The sequence below is a fragment of the Phlebotomus papatasi genome, chromosome 1 (genome assembly GCF_024763615.1).
Source record: "Phlebotomus papatasi isolate M1 chromosome 1, Ppap_2.1, whole genome shotgun sequence".
Lineage (NCBI taxonomy): Eukaryota > Metazoa > Arthropoda > Insecta > Diptera > Psychodidae > Phlebotomus > Phlebotomus papatasi.
Window position 1 is genome coordinate 26,288,323 of NC_077222.1, and position 25,737 is coordinate 26,314,059.

The following is a 25,737-nucleotide window of genomic DNA, read 5'->3' on the forward strand; positions in this document are numbered from 1 at the left end:
CGATAATGCAGAAGCGTTTGAGAACAGTAAAGTGCTAAAAACATGTTCATTTTCCTGCCCTGGACTTTGAGATATTCAATTTATCCACCTTATCAGACCCAAGACACGGAGCGCGTTGCATCCTGTTCTTCGCTCCAACCAAGACTGACTTCCCCTCATTATTTTTAGTACATGACTGTTTTCATGTGCTACTGCATAATCGACTTTTCCCTGTGTTAGTTTCTGTCACGAATGTTTGGTGTTTCAGTCCTCATCCTGTTCCAAAACCATCAAATAGTCGTGACAAGAACCACCAAGAAAATCGATTATGCAGAAATACTTAAGAACAGTCATGTACTAAAAAAATGCTAAGGAGATTCTTCTTTTCATTCTCCATTGGAATACCACCATAATGTAGAAGATTTTTCAGTCAGATCACGGCAAAGTACCCGTCAAATCATTGCTCTACCTGCCGATTTTACTCGGAGGTTTTTTGAATTGTAACGGTATATTCTAGTACATTCAGAGAAATTCTGTAGATTTTCGGCAGAATTTCTGCATAAGAAATCTGCATAGTCTCCATTGTCTCAACAAAATATTGTTGATTTATCAAGAAACTGTAGAAGTTACAAAGAAAATGGTATGCTCTGCTTAACAAGCATTACCGATTAAACATTTTAGATAACTAAAAAGATGCGAGCGAAAATACAAATTTCTTAAAAATCGCCAATCGAATGATATAAAAACACGAAATTTAGGTCGACACTTTGTTTAAAGTTATCACTTCACTATTCTCTACTTATAACACGGCGTCGCAGAATTCTTTATTTTATATAAACTTTGTGATGTCACCAAGAATAACTCAGACACAGGTGTCTGGAATGTAGAAAAATCTACAGAAAATCGGCAAAATATCTACAGAAATTCGTCAGAGTATGCACCAGGATTCGTCAGAAAATCTGCAAACATTTCTGACGACTTTTGTCCCAAGCTCAAATAAAATTCGTAGGAATATCTACAGATTTCTCGGCAGATTTTCGGCAGAGGTGTAGATATTCTCTGCAAAAATATTAAAGATATCTGACGAAATTATTTGACGGGTAGTGATTATGTCGTTACTCTCCTCGCCGTTGGCAATCTTAAGGTTACCTACCTGACCTGCTTCAGAGTGAGTGGTATGTCGCCGGTAGGAAATTAATTTAATATGGTGTGATGTTCAAAAGAAGAAGAAGAAGAAGAGTGCCAAAGAGTAGGACAGACATATCCAAAGCTTTTAAGACAGAAAAGGACGTGAATTTTGACTTTATGATTTTTTCTAATCTAAAAGACGTACCGGAGACATAAGAAATCGAATTTTGATAGGTACAAAAAATGAAACCTTCATTAAAATTAAACTGATTTAGAGAATTTAGAATTCAAAATGGTTTCTGAGAAAATAAAATGATATGTAAAAAAAGAAATTTGAACACACATTTAATTAAAAAGCATAAAATAGATCACTTATGGCCTCTATATACTAGGAGAAATTTCTGTTAAAAATGGTTTTTTAAAGAAAATATTCCCTATCCTTGTAGGCAGAAACGTCAGAATTTTTTTAAAAAAAAAGGCAATTTTTGATAATTAACATTTTGAAAATAATGTAAAACATAGTTATAATATTTTCTAATCAAAGCTACGAAATTGAAATAATCAGCAAGTGTAACATTTGCTAATTAACATGACGATTTATGCAAAATTCATCTTTCATCTTTAACTTATTTGACCCCTAAAAGTGTGTGTCATTTAATTTAAACACGCGAGAGAAAAGGTCACTGATTGCATTTTATTGGATATGGTTCATATTCCACGCAATCTCCTCCACCCTCCTTTAAATTGCACGGTTGTCGTGTAAAACTCTCCAGTGATATTGTAATCTGAATTTTTGCCGGCAAAATGTTCACAGAGAAATAGCATGGAATGTATACATAAATGATAACCTTTTTTCTGGCAATCAACACGTTCGATTTTTGCCACGGAGTAAGTAAATGATAAAAATGTCCAAAAGCAATTGGATGGGAATATCTGGGTGATTTTGTGGGTATAAAAGGTTGTGGATGTTGGGATGGATCGTCAGTCAGTCAAGATGAGAGCCATAGCGGTGATCTTCGCGTGTTGTGCTATTGCACTCGCAAGTGGTTATTATATGGTGAAAGATGTGAAGTACGCCGATAAAGATTTCCTGTACAAGCAGAAGGCCATCCTCGAGGTGCTGCAGCATGTCCATCAACATGAAGTTCATACTCAGCTGTGGGAAGACTCCAAGCAATACGTCATCAGCGAACACTTCAATGACTACACCAATATGACGGCCGTTAAAGAGTTCTGGACGATGTACGAAGTTGGTATGCTGCCATTTGATGACATCTTCAGCATCTTCAGCGAGATTCACAGAACACAGGTGATCAGCCTGTTCAATCTGTTCTACTACGCTAAGGACTGGGATGTCTTCTACAAGTCCATGGTATGGGCTCGTTTCCACATGAACGAAGGCATGTTCGTCTACGCCTTGACCGCTGCCGTACTCCATCGCAAGGACATGAGTGGAATCATCCTCCCAGCTCCATATGAAATCTACCCCTACTACTTCTTCAACAGCGAAGTCATCACATTGGCTCAGCAGTATAAGATGCAAGGCTTCTACGGCATGAAGAAATACGGTGACATCTACACCGTCACCATCCCATCCAACTACACCGGCTGGTACAAACACTCAAATCCCGAACAGAAGATCTCCTACTTCACCGAAGATATCGGCCTCAACAGCTACTACTACTACTTCCAAATGGACTATCCCTTCTGGTTGGGAGGCAAGGAATTCGGTCTCTATGCCGATCGCCGTGGTGAATTCTACCTGTACCAGTATCAGCAATTCTTGGCCCGTTACTACCTGGAACGTCTATCCAATGACATGGGCATCATTCCCGAATTCAGTTGGTATGAACCCATCAAGACTGGCTACTATCCCGACCTTCGCTACTACAACGGTGTCTACTTCCCAACCCGTGAAAACTACTACAACTTGTACACTGAGTACAACTACTACTACATTCAGATGATTGAGATGTACGAGCAGCGCATCATGGATGCCATTGATCTTGGCTTCTTCTACCTGTCTGATGGAACCCGCATTGATCTCACCAAGCCCGAGTCCATTGAATACCTTGGCAATCTCTTCCAGTCCAACCCTGATAGCAAAAACACCCGCATGTACGGATACATGGAACTGTACGCCAAGATGCTCCTATCTGCCTCACCTGAGCACTTCGAAACCTACAAGATGATCCCTGGTGTTATGGAACAATTCGAAACTGCCATGCGTGACCCTGTCTTCTACCAATTGTACAAGAGATTCATCAAGATCTACTGGCAATTCAAGGATCACCTCCCATCCTACACCTACGATGAAATCTACTTCCCAGGTGTTAAGATTGACAACATCGAGGTTGACAAGCTCGTGACCTACTTCGACAAATTCGAAGCTGACATCACCAACGCCGTTGATATTGAGGTTTACGATGAGAAAATGCCCATGTCTGAAATGAAGAAGTTCGGAAAGATCGCTCACTACCAGGGTGAGGACTTTGTCATCAAGGCCAGCCAGTACCGTCTCAACCACCTGCCATTCACACTCAAATTGGACGTCACATCCCAGAAGGCCATGAAGGCTTTGGTAAAGGTCTTCCTTGGACCCAAATACGACACCTACGGCAACCTGTACACCATCAGTGAGAACCGTGAAAACTTCTGGGAATTGGACAGCTGGATTGTGGACCTCAAGGTTGGCATGAACAAAATTGTGCACCAATCAAGCGACTTCACATGGTTCGTCAAGGATCGCACCACCTACTACGAACTCTACAAGTACGTAATGATGGCCCTCAAGGGTGACTACAAATTCCCTCTGGACATGAGCGAGGCCCACTGTGGTTTCCCAAGCCGACTGATGCTACCCAAGGGCAAGAAGGGTGGTATGCCATACCAACTCTTCTTCTACGTCGCCCCATACGTTGCACCAAAGGTTGAGCAATTCACTTCCTACGATGAAATGCTAAGCTGTGGTGTTGGCTCTGGTGCTCGCTACAACTCCGCCTATCCATTCGGCTATCCACTTGACCGCGAGATCAACGAAGTGTACTGGAACACACCCAACATGATGTACTACGATGTGTTGATCTTCCACAAGACTGACACGGAAATCAATGCTGTGTACTAAAAATCTCATTCAACACCTGATACTCCATTTATCTCCCATCTGTGGAGAAAAATTGACGTGTGACCCCCATTATAGTAGTTTTAGTTCTCATTAAGTGTGCAAGATGATGCAATGAAAAAATCTACAAAAAAAGTCGCAGGAGAAGAATACGAAATAAAATGTAAAATATATTTTTGAGTCTTTTTGAAAAGTTGGACCTTCTTGGGGTTATTGGGTTTCTCTTGTTGTCATGATATCAGATCAGCAATATTTTAATTGATCTTTGAAGAATTCTCAAAGTAGGTGTATCGGCCTCATTAAACTGAGTCTAATTTTTTTTAAAGAATTAAGGACGCGACAGAAATTCCAACAGGACATACTGAAATGCCCTTTATAGCCTGTATAAGGCTTTGTTCTGTATAAGGCTCATTCGCCATTCCCACAAAGAAAGTAACCAAGAATCCTCTTAGCATTAGGATCATCAATTAGCGGTCTTTTACATCAATTTCCTTTCCCTAATCCTTCAATCTGAATCCTGTTTGGCAATATGTGATTGAGCTGTGGGGTTTTGCTGCAAAAACTAACATTGATCTAGATCTAGAGATTCCTGTCAAAGGTGTTAACTACGTTACGAATGCTACCCTTCACATTGACCTTAAGATACCCTTCGTCAAAACCGCAAGATCAAGAATCAGTTAGAGATACATAAGTAGCTTGGAAACTCACCCAAACCAATTAGTGGTAAAGCTTCGCCCTGAAGTGTTGTGAGATTAAGAAGAGGTCCTTAGGATCTTTGGCAGGCAGAGTTCGCATTGGCGAACCTGAGATTGATAAAATGAAATTATGTGACAAATTGTAATAATTACGGGAGTAAATAAAAAAATCTTTACTGCTAAATCTTACAGGCTCAATATTCTCAAGGATCAGTCTAAATCTGTTTTTGTGCTCTTTCTTTAGGAGCAGAAACATAAGTTGCATCATTCTAAGTTGAATATTGTCAAGAACCATTTTCTTACAAAATATTTTGTACTACAAAGGACAAATGTTATTCTTCAAATATACCCTTATAAGGGCTTCAGACCTAAGGTTTAGCCATATGGCTTAATCTCCTTAATTTCTTATCAGTCAGGATTTTCCAGAAATTTTGAAATTTTGAAATTTTAAAATTCTTTTTCTTATTTCTTTTTTTTATTTCCAAAATCCGAGGTAGGATCAATAATCCTGGACATTAACCTTTAGAACCCTTCCAACGCCTATTCCGGTGTAAACGTTTTATAATAATTCCAACTCTATAAATCCAATTCATTTTAAATTAGGGTTTAGACATACTAATTGTTTCAATTACAATTTCTTACTAACAATAAGATAAAACAAAAACCTTTTAAAAAATATAGAAAGAATACAAACAAAAAAATTAAGTAAGATTCATAAAACAAAAAAATCATTTTATACCACAGACTTACTTTGCATTCTGGGTTCTGTCTCAGCTTACTTATAAATTTAGGTTTTTATAAATAATAGTCATTTTCTAAAAATTCTATTATTAAAGTTATTCAAAAATTAAGTTAAAAAAAATCAAGAATAATATATTTTTTATGTATGGAATGCAACGTAGGTACACTTTTAAATTGTTAATTAATTTTAAGGGAAACGGGGTGGCAAAGTGTCCGAAGTTTTCCGAAGTGCTCGAACTCGAGACTTGGATGCTATACCTCAAAAGATTTCCGGCATTTTTTACCGTTTACTGGTTCACAACCGATTTAAACTGATTTATAAGTCACTCAAAACATTGTCCAAAATATCTGAGAAGTAATATAATTGAATTTTGTTATCCGTTAGGAACCGGTTTATTACCGATTCATATAATTTTATGATATCTCCAATATCTAAATATCGAACGAAAATGTAAAATTTTGTGAGAACGGTCTTTACCAATTAGATTTAACAGATTTTTTTAAACTAGCTTCAGTGCTAATATTAAAAAAAAAACAGTAACTATATACCAATAAAGGTTACAATTTTACAAAGGATTCTTTTATATCTTTAAAAAATATAACTAAAATGTGAAAATTTAGTAAAGACAGCAAAAAATCAGTTAAAGGGATAGAATTTAATCTAGATTTTGGTATACATATTTAATTGGAAGATTATGAAAATCCATATAATTTAAAGGAAAAATATTCAGCTGATTTTTTCTAAATAATAAAAAAATCAAAAAATTGAAGAAAAATAATTTGAAACATAAGATTTACAGAGTTAAAGGTAATATTCAATGAATATATGAATTAATTTTCGATGAAATTCATACAAAATTTTAAAATGGTGGTAATTAAACATTTCAAACATCTCTTATTCAAAAACATTTAAACGAATGAAATTAGAATGAAAATATTTTCCAATATTAACCTTTATTAATTTTAAGGAATTTTATGTTCTTAATTTTTTTTTGAAATCATTTACTATTTCAATTTTTAAAATCATTCCTATATTCCTGGATTTTCTTTTGACCAATATGCTGCGGCCTTAATTCTACTATAAAAAAAATGATTTTTTTTTACAGGAAAAAAATTTATCTTAGTCAAATATTATCAAATGAATGTTAATAACCAATTTAACAAAACTATTTCTTACTTTTTATACAGAAGAATATCCTTTTGATAAATTTTTCTTGTAAATTTGACAAAGATTTTTTCAGTACACTGTATCTACTTACGTTTACCATCTTTTGTCGAGATTCCTTGATGCCAAAGATGCTGAAAATGAACACTATTCAGTCAGATTGAAAATTCAACATAAATTTTATTTTAACTTATTTCTTTAATAATTTCATATTGTTTAATATATATTCATCATCATTTTCATCGATCTCCATGACAACAATATTTAATCTCACATCGCTTAATGACTAGGCAAAAAATTTACACAAAAGTCATTTCATCTTTCATAGTTTATTAAATTATCTTCCTCCAATGTCATCTGGCTTTCAACTATTACGGCAAATTAATTTACACCTGATTGAGTTTAATTTTACCATAAGATTAAAATGGGATTCTCTCTGATTAATTCACTCTCTCATAACTCGAAATCTCTGTACAGATTTTGATCGGATCTACCATCGATGGAGATTCCGAGATTTATTCAAAGTGCGATTGTATCACATTCGTACCATTCTACCCCCATTAATTCCCGCATTTAACTACAGTTCCTTACAATCAATTAATGAGACTTCTTGCAACTTTACCATAATACTATAATACGTATTTTGAATATCATTTGCTTTATTTACATTTACTATAGAATTTATCAAATCATCTCAACACACTTTACAGATACAATTTTTTTTTTGGACTGAATGTGGTATCCACAAAAATATATATTACACATCTTTATTTAATAACTTTATCAGTGTTTTTTTCCATGTCTTTCATTTGATTTTTTTCTCTTCATTTTGACTTAATTTGTCGCAATTTATATCGCAAATTGGCAAATTGAGATTTGATAGATTCTTCCGGTCTTTTGGGCTGCATATCAAAATCAATTGAGTGAAATGGATGGGAAAATTTATCAAGATCTTCTCCATGGCTCCATAGCACAATCTCTTCAAGAATCTTCCATTCTTCCCCCATATAACATTATCATTTTCATATAACATAACATTAAAGAAAATGGGATTTTTCATCCACAATTATTATAAATTTTTTCAATTCATGGCTCTATTCTGAAAATAAATATTGAAAAATTGCTTAATTCTTCGCAAAAAGAATTGAAGTACTTAAGGCAGTAAAATTACACTGACCGTCAAATCCTTACGGTTGCTGCGTATCATCGTTTATTACGAATTGTATACTTTCTTTTAATAATTTATAGCCAAATTCGCAAATATTAAAATTGTTTATTACATTAGTTTGTTGACAATAAAAAACAAAAAAATCTTCATACTTTGAATCTGCAACTTAGCAAGGGCGCGAACCTCATTGACCATTTATTAGTGATAAAATAAATCCAAACACAAGTATATTTTGATTCTCCAATACTGTCTTGGATAAAAGGTAAATGGAACTCTATTTGCACAAAAAGTCGTTGAAGTTCGAGAATTCAAATTCAATTTCGAATTTTCATACTAAATTTTCGAACAAGATGGGGAAAATTTATCAAATATCACACTAAAAATCTGACAAAAGAGTTACTCAGTGATTATGGAGTGATTGAGTAATGGGACAAGAACAGTAAGCGTCGTTGTTCTGTTTTATTCCTTACAATAATATGAAGACCGTCACATTTTGACACTTGAGCACTTCGAAATTCGAACAGGATGTATCTCAGCCACCTTGCGGTATTATCAAGAAGTAAGAAAGTCTCTTTTTTGGCTTTTCAAATAGATTTTCGAATTTTTCAAGATCTACTTGTGGATGGTAAGATTCTTTCCGTACAGAAGTAGATTTTGAAAAATTCGAAAATCTACTTCAAGATCCAAAAAGAGACTTTCTTACTTCTTGATAATTCCGCAAGATGGCTAAAGTATATCCTGTTAGAATTTCGAAGTGTTCAAGTGTCAAAATGTGGCAGTCTTTACATTTTTGTCAGGAAAAAAACAGAACAACGACGTTTACTATTCTCACCCCAGTATTTAATCACTCCATAATCACTGAGTAACTCTTTTGCAAGCTTTTTAGTGTCATATTTGATAAATTTTCCCCACCTTGTTCGAAAATCTAGTATGAAAACTCGAAATTAAATTTGAATTCTTCGAACCTCAACGACTTTTTGTGCAAATAGAGTTCCATTTACCTTTTATCCAAGACACTATTGGAGAATCAAAATCTACTTCTGTTTGAGCCTAATAAGTTCCAAACCTAAATTCAATGGAAAATTAAAGATTTCTTTGACTACAAAATAATCCAGTAATTTAAAAAAAATAGCTGACTTCCATTAGCTTTTTAGCTAACACAAGTCTACAAATTCCATTTGACAGATCTCCAAAGTGAATTTGACGGATTGTTCCCAAAACGTTAGAGTAAAGAAAATGATCTACTCAAAAGAAATTATAGTTATTAAATAACTTCCGTTAAATAACCGTTAAATAACTTCCCTGAATGCTTTTATTGATGATAATAGCACCGAGATCTCTTTAATCGACTGAGCACGATAAGGGTTTAAGTAGAATCAGGCTTATCCTTGAAGATATTTAGCTTCCAAAATTTAACAGTAAATATTTTTCCTGAATTGTCATACAGTAAGGGCTTAAAATCATCGACTTGAGGTCCGTCCATAGAAATTCCTTTATATAATCCGTTACCACAAAATTTTACAGGATCAGTCTCAGTCTATTTGGCCCCTTAAGTCGGTCGGCTTGTGTTAGCTGAATTGCATAACTTCCAAATTAATCAGCTTTGCCAGTGAAAAGTTAGTCACCCTAAGACGAAAACACTTTTTTTTTATTTTGCCCAGAGTTTTCGATGCCCTTCCAGCCACTGAAGAAGACTCCCATCAGGATCGAAAGCTCTGGGAAAAACCAAAAAAAGTGTTTTCATTTTAGAGTAACGACCTTTTCACTAGCAATCATCGGAGATATCCCTCTGGAATTTGCTTTGTATTCTGCAATTCAATTGATTGTTTTAATTAAGGTTGATTATGTGAGAATTCTGGAAATGTTATCCGAATACATTCTCTGGGGATTTATTCTGGATCGAAGTGGAAATTATCATTGAGCCAAATTCAGTGAGAAAAGTCACAAATCGTAACATAACGTCGCAGATTTTGAAATACATCACTGTATTTCTATGGCATTAGGTTTAGGTAACGTTAGCTTACCTAAAGTCGTTTATTTGAAAGATTTCAGCCCTATTAAAAAGACTTCTCGTATGACAATTCTCATAAGTTTGAAGAATCCGCCCCTGGGCAAGCCTTCAGCATAGTCAGTATGAGAAGTTTGCTTAGCATAGTCGTTTATTTGAAAGCTTTCAGACCTAATCTCAATAAAAGTTCTCTTATGACAATTCTCGTAAGCTAACAGAATCCTCCCCTAGAGCAAGGTTTCAGTGTGAAAAAATCATGAAAGCAATTCTATTTAGAATTGTCAGTAAAATTGTCAAAAATATGATTCAGTTGTACATGACAAATGTCATGACAAAACTCATCAGCGAGAAAAGTCATTGACTTCAAAAGATGTAAGAACAGAGTCTCTGTATCCACAGGAATAATGCATAATTTAATAGATGATTTTCTCTCACATGACTTTTCTCATTTTGAAACTCATCAGTTACAATTCTCATGAATTTGTCGAATTCGCCCCCTGAATATAAAAACCACAGAAGACTCACACGTCTTATTTACCATATTTTATTTTATTAATATCACAAATTAGAATAATAAACAATTTTAATAATTACATTTATTAATCATTGATTTAGAATTTGAAAGCAACGTTTAAGATTCAACGGTCAATGTTATTTTGCCTTAAATATCTAAGGTTGCATGGATATTAATTTTCCTTTAATTTTCCATTGTCCTTGTCATATTTGTCCTAGTTGTATCATAATGCTAGAAATTGATGAAGCAAAATAACGAGGACAAAGAGACAAATTGGCGGTTGCAATTTGAAGTCATGTCCAGTGAGGGGTGAATTGTCTGGATCCCGAGGATGACGCGGTGCCTCCAGGCCCAGAAGATTTGGTGAGATTGTTGTCATTGATTTAGTTGTTATAGCAATTTTCTCCTGTACGCTCTTGTGGTAAACATTGAGGATGGAAACTTCGCACAGTAGACTTACAACTGTGACGGGTTGAAATTGTGGATTTGATTTGTATATTGCTTGTAACACTTGACTATGAGGATAGATTTCTAATGTGGAAAATGTACCAGAACTCTCATATGCACGATACGTTACTCGTTGGGATGAAGTTTTATATATCTGAAATCATCAGGAAGGGAATATTATGGCTTCAAATTCAGTGAGACGGCTTCTATAATGCTCAAAAGTATCTATTTTTTTCTTCTTCTACACACGCCAACACCCACAATTTACGTGTGGCATAGAGAAATTTGTCAGGGAAAATACATTCTAGAAAAATCACAGTACATTTTCATCTCAATTTTCCTAAAACTCTTACACTTCCCTGAAAATCTGTTGATCCACTTTGCTTAATTTTGAAGAAAAATCTCAAAGGCAAATTTTGGCTTATCAAATACTTGACCTAACTCAACCCGCAATAATACTTATGCTTATCTTTATGTTTGAATTCATGGTTAATACTTATTTGAATGCCTCTCAATGCGATTAATTTTGTAATCCACATAAATATTGACCTAAGAGTTCGTTTGATTTTTGGGAAAAATGATTAACACTCCACCTTCAAGTAAAGTTCAAGCAATGACAATACTCTAAATTACTGTAAGGGGAGGTGGGGCTACTTCGAGCTGTGGGATTACATTGTTATACGATTTTTCGCATATTCCTAAAGGAAACTGGGTTTTAACATTATGTAATTTGGATAGACAAAACAATTGTGGATCTGAATAAAATAAATATAAGGACTAACTTCATTTAGAAAAAGGCGAAAAAATTATATATCAATGTAGCTGAAAGTAGACCCACCTCCCCTTGTTTTTTTAATTGTTCAATAAATAATTTTCAGACTATATTTAAGTATTATTAATCGTGTCGAGGCATAAAATTTACACATGTCTTGCCCAAAAACGGGCCACGTCAATGGCAAGCGAACTTGCCGACATCAAATCTCCTACTCCACATGGGGCAGGGGACATTGGACAAACACACAAGTGGGGGGTGGTTTGGATCACCCCACAGTCACACTATATTTAATGAGCTCCACCCATAAATTCCTTAAGATTACATAGTATTCATAAATTTTAGGTAAGTAGTAATTTTGGATAATTTTGAGTTCTTATTTCACGATATTTATTATAGATCAGAAATGAATTTTATCTTTGCATTTTAGAAGGAAGTTTAAAAGATTCTGCATATGACACAATAGGCCACACCCCTAAAACACTTAATTGACTAGCAATATCTTCGCTAAGATCAGAAATTGTCGTAACTTATTTGCCACTTAAATCAGCAACTCAATTGAATTTGAAGAATTGATCAACAAAAATTGCTGATTTCCAGGCCGAGTACACCAATTGCTTATCTAAACGACGATATTCTAACACTTTCCCCTTTTTAAAATTCTACAAATTCTTTAATCAAAAACTCTAAGCCACGACCTTAAAAAAATTAAAAATATTTTGACGCTCTCAATTAGAATCGAACCGAGGATCCTTAAAATCGAGTGGAATAATAATAAGGGTCTAGCCATGACTTTAGTAAGACGGTGTCCAAATTTTAAATTAAGCTAACTGCTACAAAGATCAATAATTCTCTCGAAAAACCCCGAAAAAATAATTCTAATGTAATCATTACTTCATCTAACGTCAAATTATGGGTTAAATGTCTTGAACGAATCTCCAGGAGAGTAACATTAGACTTGAGTAAGTTGGAAAAAAAAATTTATAAAAAGTATGAATAAAGAATGGCTCTCTCTTTTGCTCCAGTCACTGATGAAGGCTCGGAGCCTGAGCCGAAAGCTTTGAGAAAAGTTGATGAGTTTTCCTTGAGAGATCCCATTTCCCGACGATTTCCGGTTTCCACATCAATATAGTTATCTTCACGTCGGTTTTTGCTTCAGAACAATTTAACAAAATATTTTTTTCTGTGTTGGACTTACAAAAGACTTGTAAATCGTAGAACTCGCTAAAAAGTTCATAAAACTTTCCACTTTTTATCAAGTTATACCGATATACTAGATTTTTGTAAGTTCCCAATAAGATTTAACAAACATTCACAGACCATTTTACTATATATTCTTTTTCATGTAGTTTTTCTTAAAGGAAATTGCCTTTTAAAGTTGACAATAAATATCCCAAAGGAAACGCTTTTAGATTAAATGGACCTTAGGCTCTAAATCGTTGGGATAGCAATTAAAATCTTTAAGTAATTTTACAAAGAGTGCATATTAGCTTTTCTTAAGGAAAAAGAATCATTTAGCTTGAAGTTTCTTTTCAAACTTCCTGATTTCTACAAAATTTTTCTTGAATTCATTTCCTCATCAATTTTTAGACAATTTTTTTTAAGACTTTTCCTTGAATAAAATGCCGAGTTACGGATCAAAAATAGAATGGAAAGCTATCTACTGGTTCTTAAAAGCTTTTCCGAACAGTTTTCTTAAAAGTTCTGATTTTGAATATTCAAAATTCACAAAATTCGAACACAAGAATAAGCGGAACTATAAATAAAATAACTGCGAATAACAATATACCGTGTATCGTTCTAAGAATCACACATTTAGAATACATGAGGATCACATTGAATAATGGTGTAATAACTGAAATTTTAGATCTTGGTTTTCTACAATTCAGGTTCAATTAGGCCCCACCCATTATTAAATTTGTAAAGTCTAGAGGAATGTAGGTAAGGTTCGCATACAGTGAACCTTAAAATGATGTGAATTTTCTCTTTGTTTGCAAAGATCTGGTTTATTATTTAGCTCTTTACACACAAAGATAAAATTCGCACCGTTTGAATGTTCATCATGTGCGAACCATGCTTACATTCCTCTATTCGTCCTTCGAAGTAACCCTTGAGGGACTTTGAACTATTACCTTTAAGGATTTTTCAAGGACAAATATTAAACAGCCCTAGAGAGCATATTTCTCAACCTATTGAAGTCATTTTAAAGGTGTTTAAAATTAGCATCACAATTCACAACAAGTAGGGGGAGGTTTCCAGGCTTCGCGGTTCGGAATTCGAGCACTTCATATTTTTCCCGTATTCCTGTAATGAATCTCGCCAATCTATGACAATATATTTTAATAGCTACTCATAAGTCTCACATTTCCGGGAAAATTAGGTCAAAATTATTAAAGGTACTATACAGGAAAAATATCGAGTGCTCGAAGCCAGAGTGTGTGCGAAGGCTCAAAGCCTTCCCCCTAGTTAATTTGTTAGAAAAAAAACCATTCTTTTTTTTTTAAATAAGAATAAAGTTCTTGTCTTTTAGCTTCACAAGGTTTTAATCATACGCCTCAAGTGTGGATATATTCTTCTCTATGCCACTGTACTTCACTCACAATTCTTCTCATCTGACACCGCAACATAGGAGCGAAAAGTAATTTTGAAACTTACTCGTCTACCATTCATGTACCATGTGATATTGGCAGGTGGAAAAGACACCCCGATAGAGCAATGTGCTTTGAAATTTCCACTGGGTGCCACAGTTTTCTTATCAATTTGCATTATTGGCTCCTCCTTAGGAAGTTCAATCACCATCATCCTTGCACTCTTCATGGCTGTATGGAAGAGTGGTGCATCTTCTGAGACTTCACATTCAAATTGACCCGTTAAATCACGCGTAACACTACGCAATGTTACAGAATGTTTGTCTGACATGTTGAGCTGTATGGATTATACAAGAATTGTCTGCCATTAGACATCAAACATGACGACAAATTGGAATGTTTGCAAAGGGAGAGCAAATTACTTGTGATTTAATTCTATCTATGTATCAATTTTAGATATTGGAGTTTGGGGAAAAATAGATTGAGAGATAGTAAAGTGAATTTACATCAACAGAAATTCCAGACACGGGAAATACTCGTTCCGGTGGAGATTCCTTGGGGACATAGCTATAGAATTCCTCCTTCTCGAAGTACCATCGTACAGAGTAGAGGGATGCCTGGGAGTAGAAAAAAAAGACAGAGTACCATGGTAAAATATAATTGCAGTTTGTATGCAATCTATCTATTTTTCAATGCCCAGGAAATACATATAGTGAAAAGTATTGAAAAATCATAGCAATAATTTTTGCTCTTTTTTTCTTTTTTTTTGCTCCAATCCAATTTTCTAGCAATTTTCCTTATCCACTCAGAAATGGATGTGAGTGAATAGATTTCAGTGAAAATAAATTTAAAAGCTTTCGCATGGAATTTATCAAGATTTATTTCCAGACAAATTACAACTAAATCAACTGATAAATTGCCTTCATGAAGGAATAAATTATTTAGAAGCTTTCGAACAATAATTTATTTATACTTTTATTTATAGATTTTTTCTATTTGTTGTTTCAAACGTTTTTATTTTTAATCCAATACACATTGAGAATAATTTTACGGAATTTTGACGTATAAAAGAAAATTGCCCTCAATGTGTGAAGACCTTTTTTTCGGAATTTTTAAGTGACATTTGCTCAAGACTAAATTTTAGCCACGCCCTTTTAGTAGGGGAGGCGGGGCTACATTGAGTTGGGCATATATTAAAAACAGTTTTTTCGAATATTTTTAAAGTAAGCTGAAGCTTCCCATAATTTATTTTAGAACTACAATTGTCCTGTCGATATCTAAATTAAGGTAAAGTGTCCTCGCTCGACCGGTTTCCCCGACTCGACCAGTGGGTCAATTTTTGAATGTTTGATCGGTTTGATGGTCAATTTCTATGAAATTGTCACTGATTCGTATTATTTATGTTATAATTGTCCTATTACTGTTAGATCATACGCTAAATATTACAGAAAATATAAATAAATTGAATAAATAACTCTGACGGTCGAGACGAGGAACTCGTCGAGTGAGGGTACTTTAGATGGTTCGTACATAGTAAACCTTCAAACGATGCGAATTTTCTCTTTGTTTGCAAAGAATTGGTTCACCATTTCTCATGTCGTCTCATGAGGTTAATAATTATCCATAATATAGCTGAGGAATGACGAACTACATATGTCTCTTCACCCAAAGAGAAAATTCGAATCGTTTGAAGGTTCACTGTATGCGAACCATGCCTACAGTCCATTAAGGTTTTATCTTAGAGTTGAGAGACTAATGATGCTATTCTAACGTAAAATCAACCTGCTTCTTAGCACTTTACTGCTTGGAAAGGCTTCTACATAATCAACATTTAAAACAGCCGCGATGAAAATCAACACAAAAAAGTCGATAATACAGGAGGATTTGAGAACAGTAAAGTTTTAAAAAACATGTACATTTTTCATTGGAATTGCACCATAATACTAACGACCGGAACTGTTCTGATAATATCTTACGCAATATAGGGTAAAGGTACCGGCAATCGAAAGTGCTCCTTCGATCGTCAGATTATACCCGAAATATTGCTCTAAAATAAAATGAACTTTTAAAAATTATTTGCAACTTTTCACAATTGAACCCAAGTGCTTTTGCGTTATCGACTTTTCCTTTCATTGGTTCCTGTCCCGACTGTTTACCCCAGCCTTCGCCGTGTTCCAAGAGTCCCAAGGAGTCGTGACAGGCACCAACACAAAGAAAAATTGGTAAGGCAGAAGCACTTAAGAACAGTAAATATTTTAATTCAAATAGCACCATTAGTTCACATTTCATTTTCAAAACTAATTTATTCATGAGAAACATGATAAAATTTGTGGCAATCCGAGGTAAAAATGCATGCTCGCAATTTTACCTATCTCTTACTATTTTTTTAATAACTAAATATAGAAATTTGCAAACATAGTTAAATGGATTATTAATATATACTAATTAACTTATACAAAAATATAAAAAAAATGTTCTGGAGTATTTTTAACTAAATATGTAGCCTCTGTTTTGGCATTCCAATCCGTAGTAGTGCTCTTCAGTTTATTATATTTGAGACTAAACTATGTCAAAATTCAAATTGGCATATTTAAACAGTTTACAATCTGGAAAAGTTATAGTATTTGTTTATCCCCTTTTAGTTTTACAAGCTAATTATATTAAATTATCTCTTATATTACTCTCAAGCCCTCAATAAAGATTAACTTTACTAGTAAAAACGAAATACCTTCCAATTAACGCTAAATTAAGTGGTTTCGGGAGAATTGCAAATACCTATGTAAGGTAATTCAGGAACACGACTAAATCCTCCGCAGTGACATTTATACTATTAGTTTAAAGGTTTAAACCCAACTGAAATGTGCAATAAAAGGTGCCAAAGCTTCAACACGACGAGCAAATGGAGATGAAATGGAGCTTTCAATAATAAAAGTTTAGAGTTCTCGTGAGGGAAAGGCTATTGGACGAAAACAGTGCATTATTTTCAATTTTCGTTTCAAACAATTCCAATAGCAAAAGTAGAATTTCCCAGAAGGGTTGGACAGGAGCAAAAGAGCAGAATCGATTTATTGCAGACATACGCATTATTTTTTCTTGCTTTAAAACCTACCTTTTCCAAGTCGTACTGACATGAAAGAGTAACAGCATTGCCCATTATGACGGCATCTGGTACAAATATTTTTAAGTCTTTTAAGCAAAATACTGTGAAAAAAGCAGAAATAGAAAAGAAAAATTATTAATATTACTGCCCTGTCTTCGGTTCATTTTTCAATAAAAAAAAAAACAATACACAATAAACCTTTCTTTTTCTCGCTGACGCATGAAAAGCTGGAAAAGTCTTATAGGGGCAAGGAAAAAAATATCAATAGGGAGGAAAGGTCGATTTGGTGAATTTATTGAGGAGTTATGGAGATAAAATGAGGCAAAAGATAAAATTGTGTGAATGTTAGAAATAGAAATATGATTACATTTTCTTATTTGGCTTTTCTGTCTAGCAAAACACTGCCAAAAGATCATGTCTGTGAAATTTCTTTTTCTCCCCAGGACAAAATCATCACAAATAATATTTTTGTGAAAATAAATTCACTTTTTTTTCTCCATCTAGTTTCTTTCATTGCAGACCAAAATCGAATCAATCAGAATGAGATTGAAATCACTAGCCAATAATTACACTTCATGGTGACTTTTCACATTTTGCTTGCTTTTGCCAATAACGAGTCTGGGAAAAGTTCACGTGGAAATTCATTGGCATGGAATTGGTCTTGCGTGCGACCAAGGCTTAAACTATAAGATTGTTAATCAAAAGATTTAATTTTCGGATGAATAGCAAGTTTTATTTAAAAAAAAAAATAGTTGCCATTCAACTGATATTTCGCAAGCTCCTAGAAAACATAGAAAAACATCGAATATGAGTTACGCCTATTGAATTTTGAGAGAAAACTTTTGGCAATCAATCATAACATTAGATATCATATTATTTTGAAGTCTTACGTTATTTAATTATTGACTAAATCTTACACTATTTTTGTTGTAAACATTGATTTTTACATCCAACACTACTTGGACTTATGTCCACCATTTCTTTAGTTGACAAAGATCCCTATCGTTCATATAGGTCACGTTCTCTGAAGTCTAATATCTAATAAAAAAATTTCAGTGTTTATAACTACGCCATGTTTATTACTGCCCCAGTTTCCCCTAAATTTGAATGTATTAAAACTTAATTACTTTTATTCTACGATACTATGTTTTCCAAGATATCACATTTTAAGTCAATTGGGAAGACATCGCCTTATAAATCTTCGTAAAATATCGGAAATTACCTTGACATCAAATATTCATTACAATCTACCTGTAACTTCTTAACTACCAATCCAATATCAAAAAAAATATCTAAATAAAATTCTAGAAAAAACATCTTATCAATAATAATAAACCTTTCATATTTCGATTCATTTGACGAATGACATATTAAATAAAAACAGAACAATACAATAAAATTGCATTAAAATCGAGAATTAGTCAGCTAAGGGTTGTAATAAGTACAATTATGAAAAGCTCCCCTAAAGTTCTAAATTTGTTAACATTAAAAAACATCGAAATTAATCCTTGCCCAGTACTTAAATAAAAACATCGAAAAATATCGTCAAATTCTTGGTGGAAACGGACATTATTCTTTCTTTTTTACTAAATTAATGTTAGAACAACTGAAGAATAAAAGAATAGCATAGGAGAAAGTGGAGCTCTTTAACAAAGGGGTAGTCTCAATTTTTTGCAAGGAATGGAAAAAACGGACAAAATCTCTATGTTATTAAAGGGTAGGCGAGTCTTATAATTCTCTTTTTTGCAACTTGTCACCGCTTTACAGCTTAAACGGTAAAAGATATTAACTTCCGGTCTTCGGTGACCCCCAAAAAATTATTACATTCAGACTTTTTTTTTTCTTTTTTCCTAACTCCCCTCCATCCCATCCTTAATCCCGTCCAAAGTTTTTTGGTTTAGGGGAAAGTGTCCATGCTTGATATCATTTGAAGCTTCGTAATGACTAAATTTTTCCTATGTTTCTCAATAAACGTGACTCCGCAATATATTTTAAAAACTGGTCACTTTTCCATAGTTTTTAAAATATGGTTGCGATGAGTCACATACATATTGTGAAACATAGAAAATTTAGGGATCTGGAATTTTTTACACTTTTGTTTTTCCCAGTTTGTCTTTGGAATGTTTGTCTTCGGTAATTTTTGTTTTTTGGAAACTTTGTCTTTAGAAATCTTGTCTTTCATATATTTTAAACAAATATTTATTTTTTACGCTAGTAAACCTGTAACCACCAAAAGACTATTCCAAAAAAAAATAATTCAGGGAGATCTTTATCTCGTGAGTTCGAGCATTCGGCAAAGATGGGGCGCTTTTCCATAAATTTTTATTCACGCATTTTATTGACGGACTTCGATCAATACTGAGACAACGGATGATGGATTTCAATATCGATTTTTTCATTTTGACATTAATTTCCTGCAAACTTCGCTTTGCCAACCAAAATACGTTAAATTCAAAATCGAAATGACATTTAACAGACATTTTAAACAGAATTCAATATTTTCCTATCTTGATTTTTACTTATACGAAAGTTTTTTCTTCAATTTAGAATAAAAGGTGAATGAATGACAACCAAAATTATCATTTTGGAAAGGTAAAGTCGTCTCTTTCAAGTTAGAAAAAAAGACAGAAAATGGAAAATTTACGTCAGTTTGTGTTTTTCATTTTATTTTCATTTTCACTCAGTCGTGGCCCCTTTTATGATCTTCATTCCCAAAGACAGCGAAAGAAAGATGATTGTTCTGCACATTTCAAAGGAAGAACTGAACAAGAAGAATTGAAATAAAAGGGAAAATGTGGAGTGAATTCCCTGTTTTTCCCTTCAGAATTTTTCTCTTTGCAGTTTCTTCTTGTTCCTTATGATGATGCCATAATGTTGGGAGGCAAATTTATACACCTACCACTGTATAAGAGCCAAAAAAAAAGAAGGAAGAAGAGACGAGAGATGGTAGCAAAAAGGAAGGTACACTTTTACCTTATATTTTATACTTCTCAAGTATGTAATATCCCTGTAGAAATATCTACATATGTACATAAGTTGTGTCTGCTGAATGGCGAATTGATTGACTCCGTGTGTGCGAAAATACTTTGGAATATGAACACAGATGGAAATTGAATTCATGTTAAATAAATAAAGTGGGAAATTTATAGAAAATCACGTTGAACTTAGCATTTTTCTATGCCATGAACCTCACCCAACTAAAGTCAAACCATTTACTCAACCGAATGTTATGTATGCATAATGGTAAGAACCCCATTCAAGAAGAGGAGCATATTGTTTCTTCTCTGGCAAGAATGTCTGCTCTTCCCAGTATCTACCCTCCAAAACGTATATATTTTAAGTAATTTCTGAGCACTTTTCTTCTTGCTTTGTCATCCAAAAAAGACACATTTTCCCTTGATGTGGTTTGAGGAAGACAGCAAGAAAAGCCGCCACGGATGAATCAATCTCGCAGTAAAACTTTTTGATCACTCTGATGAGTTTTTGTCCACAACACTGTTTCTCAATTTCAATCCAGCAAAAAAAATGCTGGATTATTTTCAAATATTTTATCATAAGGATTTTATTCTCCCAAAGACAAATCTTCCACTCCGATAACCTCATTTTTCTTCCCACTCGATGGATACTTTTGCGGAGTATTTCAACGAGAAAAGCTTCCCTGTTGGATGCTCAAAAATCCACAAGGAGAGCTTCTGGTAGAATATCAGTATACTCCCATTCTTAGTGTGAAATCCACTCCTTGAGGTTTCCATTTCTCAAACTCGAGAAGATGTTCTTGGTACTGCAACATGATTTGCATCAAGTTGGAATGCACGGGAGAGCAGGGCTACTTAATACAGGCGAATATTTAAGATCAAGAAATTTTCATGATACCCAAAATTTTCATCTTTTTTCTCTCAAATATTTTACATATATCTTTCTCATCCTATCTGAAACTATGATCAGAAGATGAGTGATGTCATCGTCAACCTAAATTAAATTTGGATTTAAATCAGAAAGAGTACAATTGGGATAAACATATGAATTACTTTTGAGAAAGAAAAGTAAGAAAATTTCTATTTCATGAATTTTTCCTATCCGAATGCCTCCAGCACACCTTTATTTAAAACATTTAAGGAAAAATGGAATATGAATTTAGATTTCGTGAAATTTTCTTTTAATGCTCAGCTTCGAAGATAAGCATTTAAAGAGCTTCAGATTTGAGGTTTAGCTACGTGACTTAACTTCAACAATTTCAATACAGACAAAGGACAAGTTTTTAGAGAAATTTTGACTTATCATATCAGTACACAAGTAGGGGAAATTGCCCATGCATGATACCATTAGAGGCTTCGTAATGACTAAATTTTCTATGGTTTACAATATACATGTGACTCATGGCAACCATATTTTAAAAACTATGGGAAAGTGGCCAGTTTTTAAAATATATTGCGGCGTCATGTTTATTGAGAAACATATGAAAAATTCAGTCATTACGAATCTTCCAATGATATCAAGCATGGGTACTTCCCCTACCTTAGTTGCAGGTGACTTTACCTCCTTTGCCTAGCATTTAAGAATAGCCTTCATCGAAATAGCCGTAAATCGAATCGGGGACAACCAACCTGAAGTATCCACATCTACGGCAATTAATCTTTGAGGCCCTTAGAATTCATTCCCCCTTAATTAGTAAGGGAGACTGGGGTAAAAAGTCACAAATCTAAAATTTCAAAACTCAATATCTTCCAAGATAAAAAAAAATAGCGGCTATTTTTTTCCATTGATGGCCAGCATAGACCTTCTTCAATGTCGTAAACTTCTTAAATTTGAACAAGGAATTTAGAAAATAAAAAAAAATTGAAAATTTTAGTCCTACTTTTGAAATATTTTCCTTACAGCATGTATGAATTTTTACCTACTTATTTTCCAAAATTGATGCACCGGTCCTAAAATAATCATAAATGATTTGGATTCTTTGAATACGAAGCCGCTATCCGTTTTAGCATTTTCCAAGGATTCATTTCACCAGAAATACTTTTATTAAAAATGACCACTGAGGGTAAAAATTAATAAAAGGCATGGGGCAAAAAGTAACAATAATCGAAGCAGAGCGCGTAATAAAGCAAACCAAAATGTAATGATTTTACCCCATGACTGATACAATTTGCCACACCATTTTTAAGAATGGTCACAGAATTACCTTTTAGAAAACGGCTCGACAAAAGTATTTCCTTACAAAGTAAAGGAAAATTACTTTCACAAAGTTGTAGAGCGGTAAATTTCCTATAAAACTGCGCTAATTAGAAATTTCTGGGGCATACGGGTAGCTCGTTAAAAAAAATAAAATCGATCACTCAGAATAAGAAACGAATAACTCGCATTTTACATGCAGACTATAGGTTTTTTGAGATCTATAATCCATGTAACTTTGAAAATAATTATCTTTCAAGTATAACATCGCTCCTTGGAAATTACAAGGGGTCAACTCACTTTTTTGCGATTTTGAGATTCTAATGCACTTAGAAAGACAATTTAATACATTTTTAGATGATAAAAGTCATTAAATTTCGTTATTAGAAAAGTTTTTCAAAATTTTAATCTTTTTGATTAGTTGCATAATTTTGTTTGAAGTAAAGAGGCACAAAATATATTCATCGTTCAAATTTTTGTTAAACAGGGGACTAACTCAAGCAAGTTGATCCCTTGTCGTTCTAATTTCAGCAAAATTTATAATTTAGAACGACAAGGAGCTAACTCATTAAAAACATATTTTGAAAGGTAAAAATATAAAAGTTTTGATGCTTATATTAGTGCTCATATGTACAAGTAGAAAGGAAATAAATTATTTTTGTTCAGTCATTAAATTGAGATACTTATTTACACAAAGTTGAATCTTTCGTGCTGTCTCCTGAAAAATTGCCGAAAATTAGATGGCCCCTTGTAATAACCAAGGAGCGATGTTCCCAGGGAAGTTAAGGGATATAAAGAAGTATCCAAAAAGCGAATAAAACGATTTTTGTAAAAAATCGAGTTGTTCGACTTATATTCTGAGTGGTCGGAATATCCATTTTGTGACTTTTTGCCCCAAATTCCCATATAGAGACACTTTCATGAGTGACATTATACACCCAACGAAACTTAATTAAGAGGGTAGCATGACACGGATGAGATGTATATCCGATCATCTTAGAATTTTTACTACAAAATAAGTCTGTATACCAGAAATTGTTCTTGTATATTTTGTGCAAAAAAACTAGGCTGATCGGATCTACACACCACCCACTTCATGCAAACCTTTTAATTGAATATCGTTAGGTGCACTCTTGTAGACCGTTTTGAACTATTTAACCCTTTTAGGACGATTGGAAAACCGGTGTCCCATAAAGAAAATAATTTTTCCTGACTACCTAAAGTTTTTTCTTTCTCAAGTTTGTACGTAATTGCAAAGTACAAGGTTGAATGAATCTAGGATATTTTTTTCAAATCTCCAGCTATTTGCTATAAAGTAAATATTTAAGCTTAAAAATGGCGAATTTTTAAATTCTCATATTGAAAAATTATTTTATTCCAATTTTTTCAAGCAAAACCGTTTTGGAAAAAGAAACCATAATACTTAGGGTAAGTGTGCCAAATTTCGGCATAGTTGAATGCAAGCGCCAAGGTCTCAAGTTTGAAATGTAATATCTTTAATGTCATCTCGTTTGTCGAAGCTACATTTTTTGTTATTCTTTTGCATTGTATAATCTCTAGAGTATGTAAAAACTAAAAAATCATGGAAATTCAAGGAACAAAAAAGTTGGCCGGAATTGCAAGCTGTCCGGAATTTGGCACACTTACTTATACATAATATTTTTCATTAGACTGAAAATTATTATTCATTGGTATAGTCAGAAAAATCACTTAAATTTTTAGGCTATTTTTGTCCCTATCACTCGTAGAGGTAAAAAATGCACCGAATCAGACTCTGTTGGATTTTCCAAAGTGAGATATAAGACGTTTCCTTGATTTTGTTTATCGGTTAAATTTTTATTGTTGATTTTCGGTCCGTAAAAAGTGTCTCGTCGTTAAAGGGTTAAGGCTTTCATCTTAGCGAAGGCGGTTCATGAGAGTGTTTCAGAAAGAAAACTTACAGAACCTTCTTCCGGAAACGAAGAATTGGTACAAACTGCGCCCTTTAATTTTTCTTTTAAAATTGATTTGCTCGCTCAACTGTGCTTTTTGCACTTTTTTCGCCAGTCAGTGTAATCATTAAATTCAATAAACTTAAAAAAATCAAAAACATATTTTAGATTTCCAGAATTACCGTACTGTTGTAGTGTATAATATTTTTAGCATATGCTTGATGTAAATTCAATCTTGTTGTGAGTACCTGTGAGACCATGGAAAATTCAAATTGAATAGTTTTCCCCTGAGTAATTCTTAACTGTAAGACACAGAAAAGTTTTCCCGCTCCATAACTTGGAAAATAGTCTCACTTCAGACTCGACATGAAAATGACTTGGTACAGAAAGCACAATTGGCATTGTATTGAGGAAGAACAATATAGATGTGAGGTCTAAGTTCAATTATTTGATACACAATCTTTTGCTGTTTTGCTGGGGAAAAACAAGAAATTTAGGTTATGCGAAAATCTTCCAACTCGAAAATCCAATTGTTCAATTACATCTTAATTAAATCACCGACTTTTCCGCACATTTGAGAAAGGCTGCGTGATTGAAGTCGATGTGCGGCAACAAAATTGAATTAAGAACTAATTTTGGAGTTCATCATTGGAGGCCCTCCAAAACTACTGGGACGCATTTTGGCTGATTGAATATTCCCCTAATCAAAGTATCGACATACTATAATTCCTGGATCTACGGATGTGTTAATGGTGTATATCCCATCAATTTGGATTAGCAAATTCTCCGAAACCCGCCCATTGTGTGCATACCAAAATATTCCCATAGCGGGATTTCGTTATTTAAATTTTAGAAGTATATCAAATTATTTGTCGAAATTATTCAAGCAATGCATTTGATACTTCAGAGAAAATTGTGTTTGTACAATAAATCAAATAAATGCAATGCTTAATAATACTTTAAATAATAGTGCATTGAATTCTACTTAGAATACTCGTAGTGAAATTGAATTTCGCAAGTTTTTTCTTTTATTTATTTTATCTATCGGAAAACTGAATAACGGAAAGACTTGCTAATATTAAATTTTCTTTTTTGGAAAAGAAAACTAATTATACAGTGAATTTAATTTAAATTCAAGCATTCAAAATCTTTTAAATCGTTAAATTTAAACACAAACTGCGAATGTTTAAAAAGAATTTTGAAATGAAATC

At 33.6% G+C, this 25,737-nt stretch overlaps 2 protein-coding genes across 2 annotated transcripts in view; one reads left to right on the forward strand and one right to left on the reverse strand.

Annotated features, from left to right (window-relative positions):
• The first annotated feature begins 2,048 nt into the window (after positions 1–2,048).
• On the forward strand, positions 2,049–4,401 carry LOC129798330 (hexamerin-1.1-like). Its single transcript, XM_055841437.1, has one exon. The coding sequence runs from the start codon at positions 2,081–2,083 to the stop codon at positions 4,229–4,231; it is 2,151 nt and encodes a 716-aa protein (XP_055697412.1). The 5' UTR covers positions 2,049–2,080; the 3' UTR covers positions 4,232–4,401.
• Positions 4,402–10,145: 5,744 nt separating this feature from the next.
• The window catches only part of LOC129798348 (uncharacterized), a 99,231-nt gene continuing 83,639 nt past the window's right edge, over positions 10,146–25,737 (reverse strand). Inside the window, exons 3-6 of the mRNA XM_055841465.1 lie at positions 17,436–17,527; positions 14,833–14,943; positions 14,394–14,663; positions 10,146–11,120 (exon numbers count right to left, since the gene is read on the reverse strand). Coding sequence (XP_055697440.1) covers positions 10,743–11,120; positions 14,394–14,663; positions 14,833–14,943; positions 17,436–17,527 — 851 coding nt within the window. The 3' untranslated portion in view covers positions 10,146–10,742. The remainder of the gene's footprint in view (positions 11,121–14,393; positions 14,664–14,832; positions 14,944–17,435; positions 17,528–25,737) is intronic.

Coding starts and splice junctions, on each gene's coding strand:
- LOC129798330 (XM_055841437.1), top strand. CDS start 2,081: ATGGATCGTCAGTCAGTCAAGATGAGAGCCATAGCGGTGATCTTCGCG.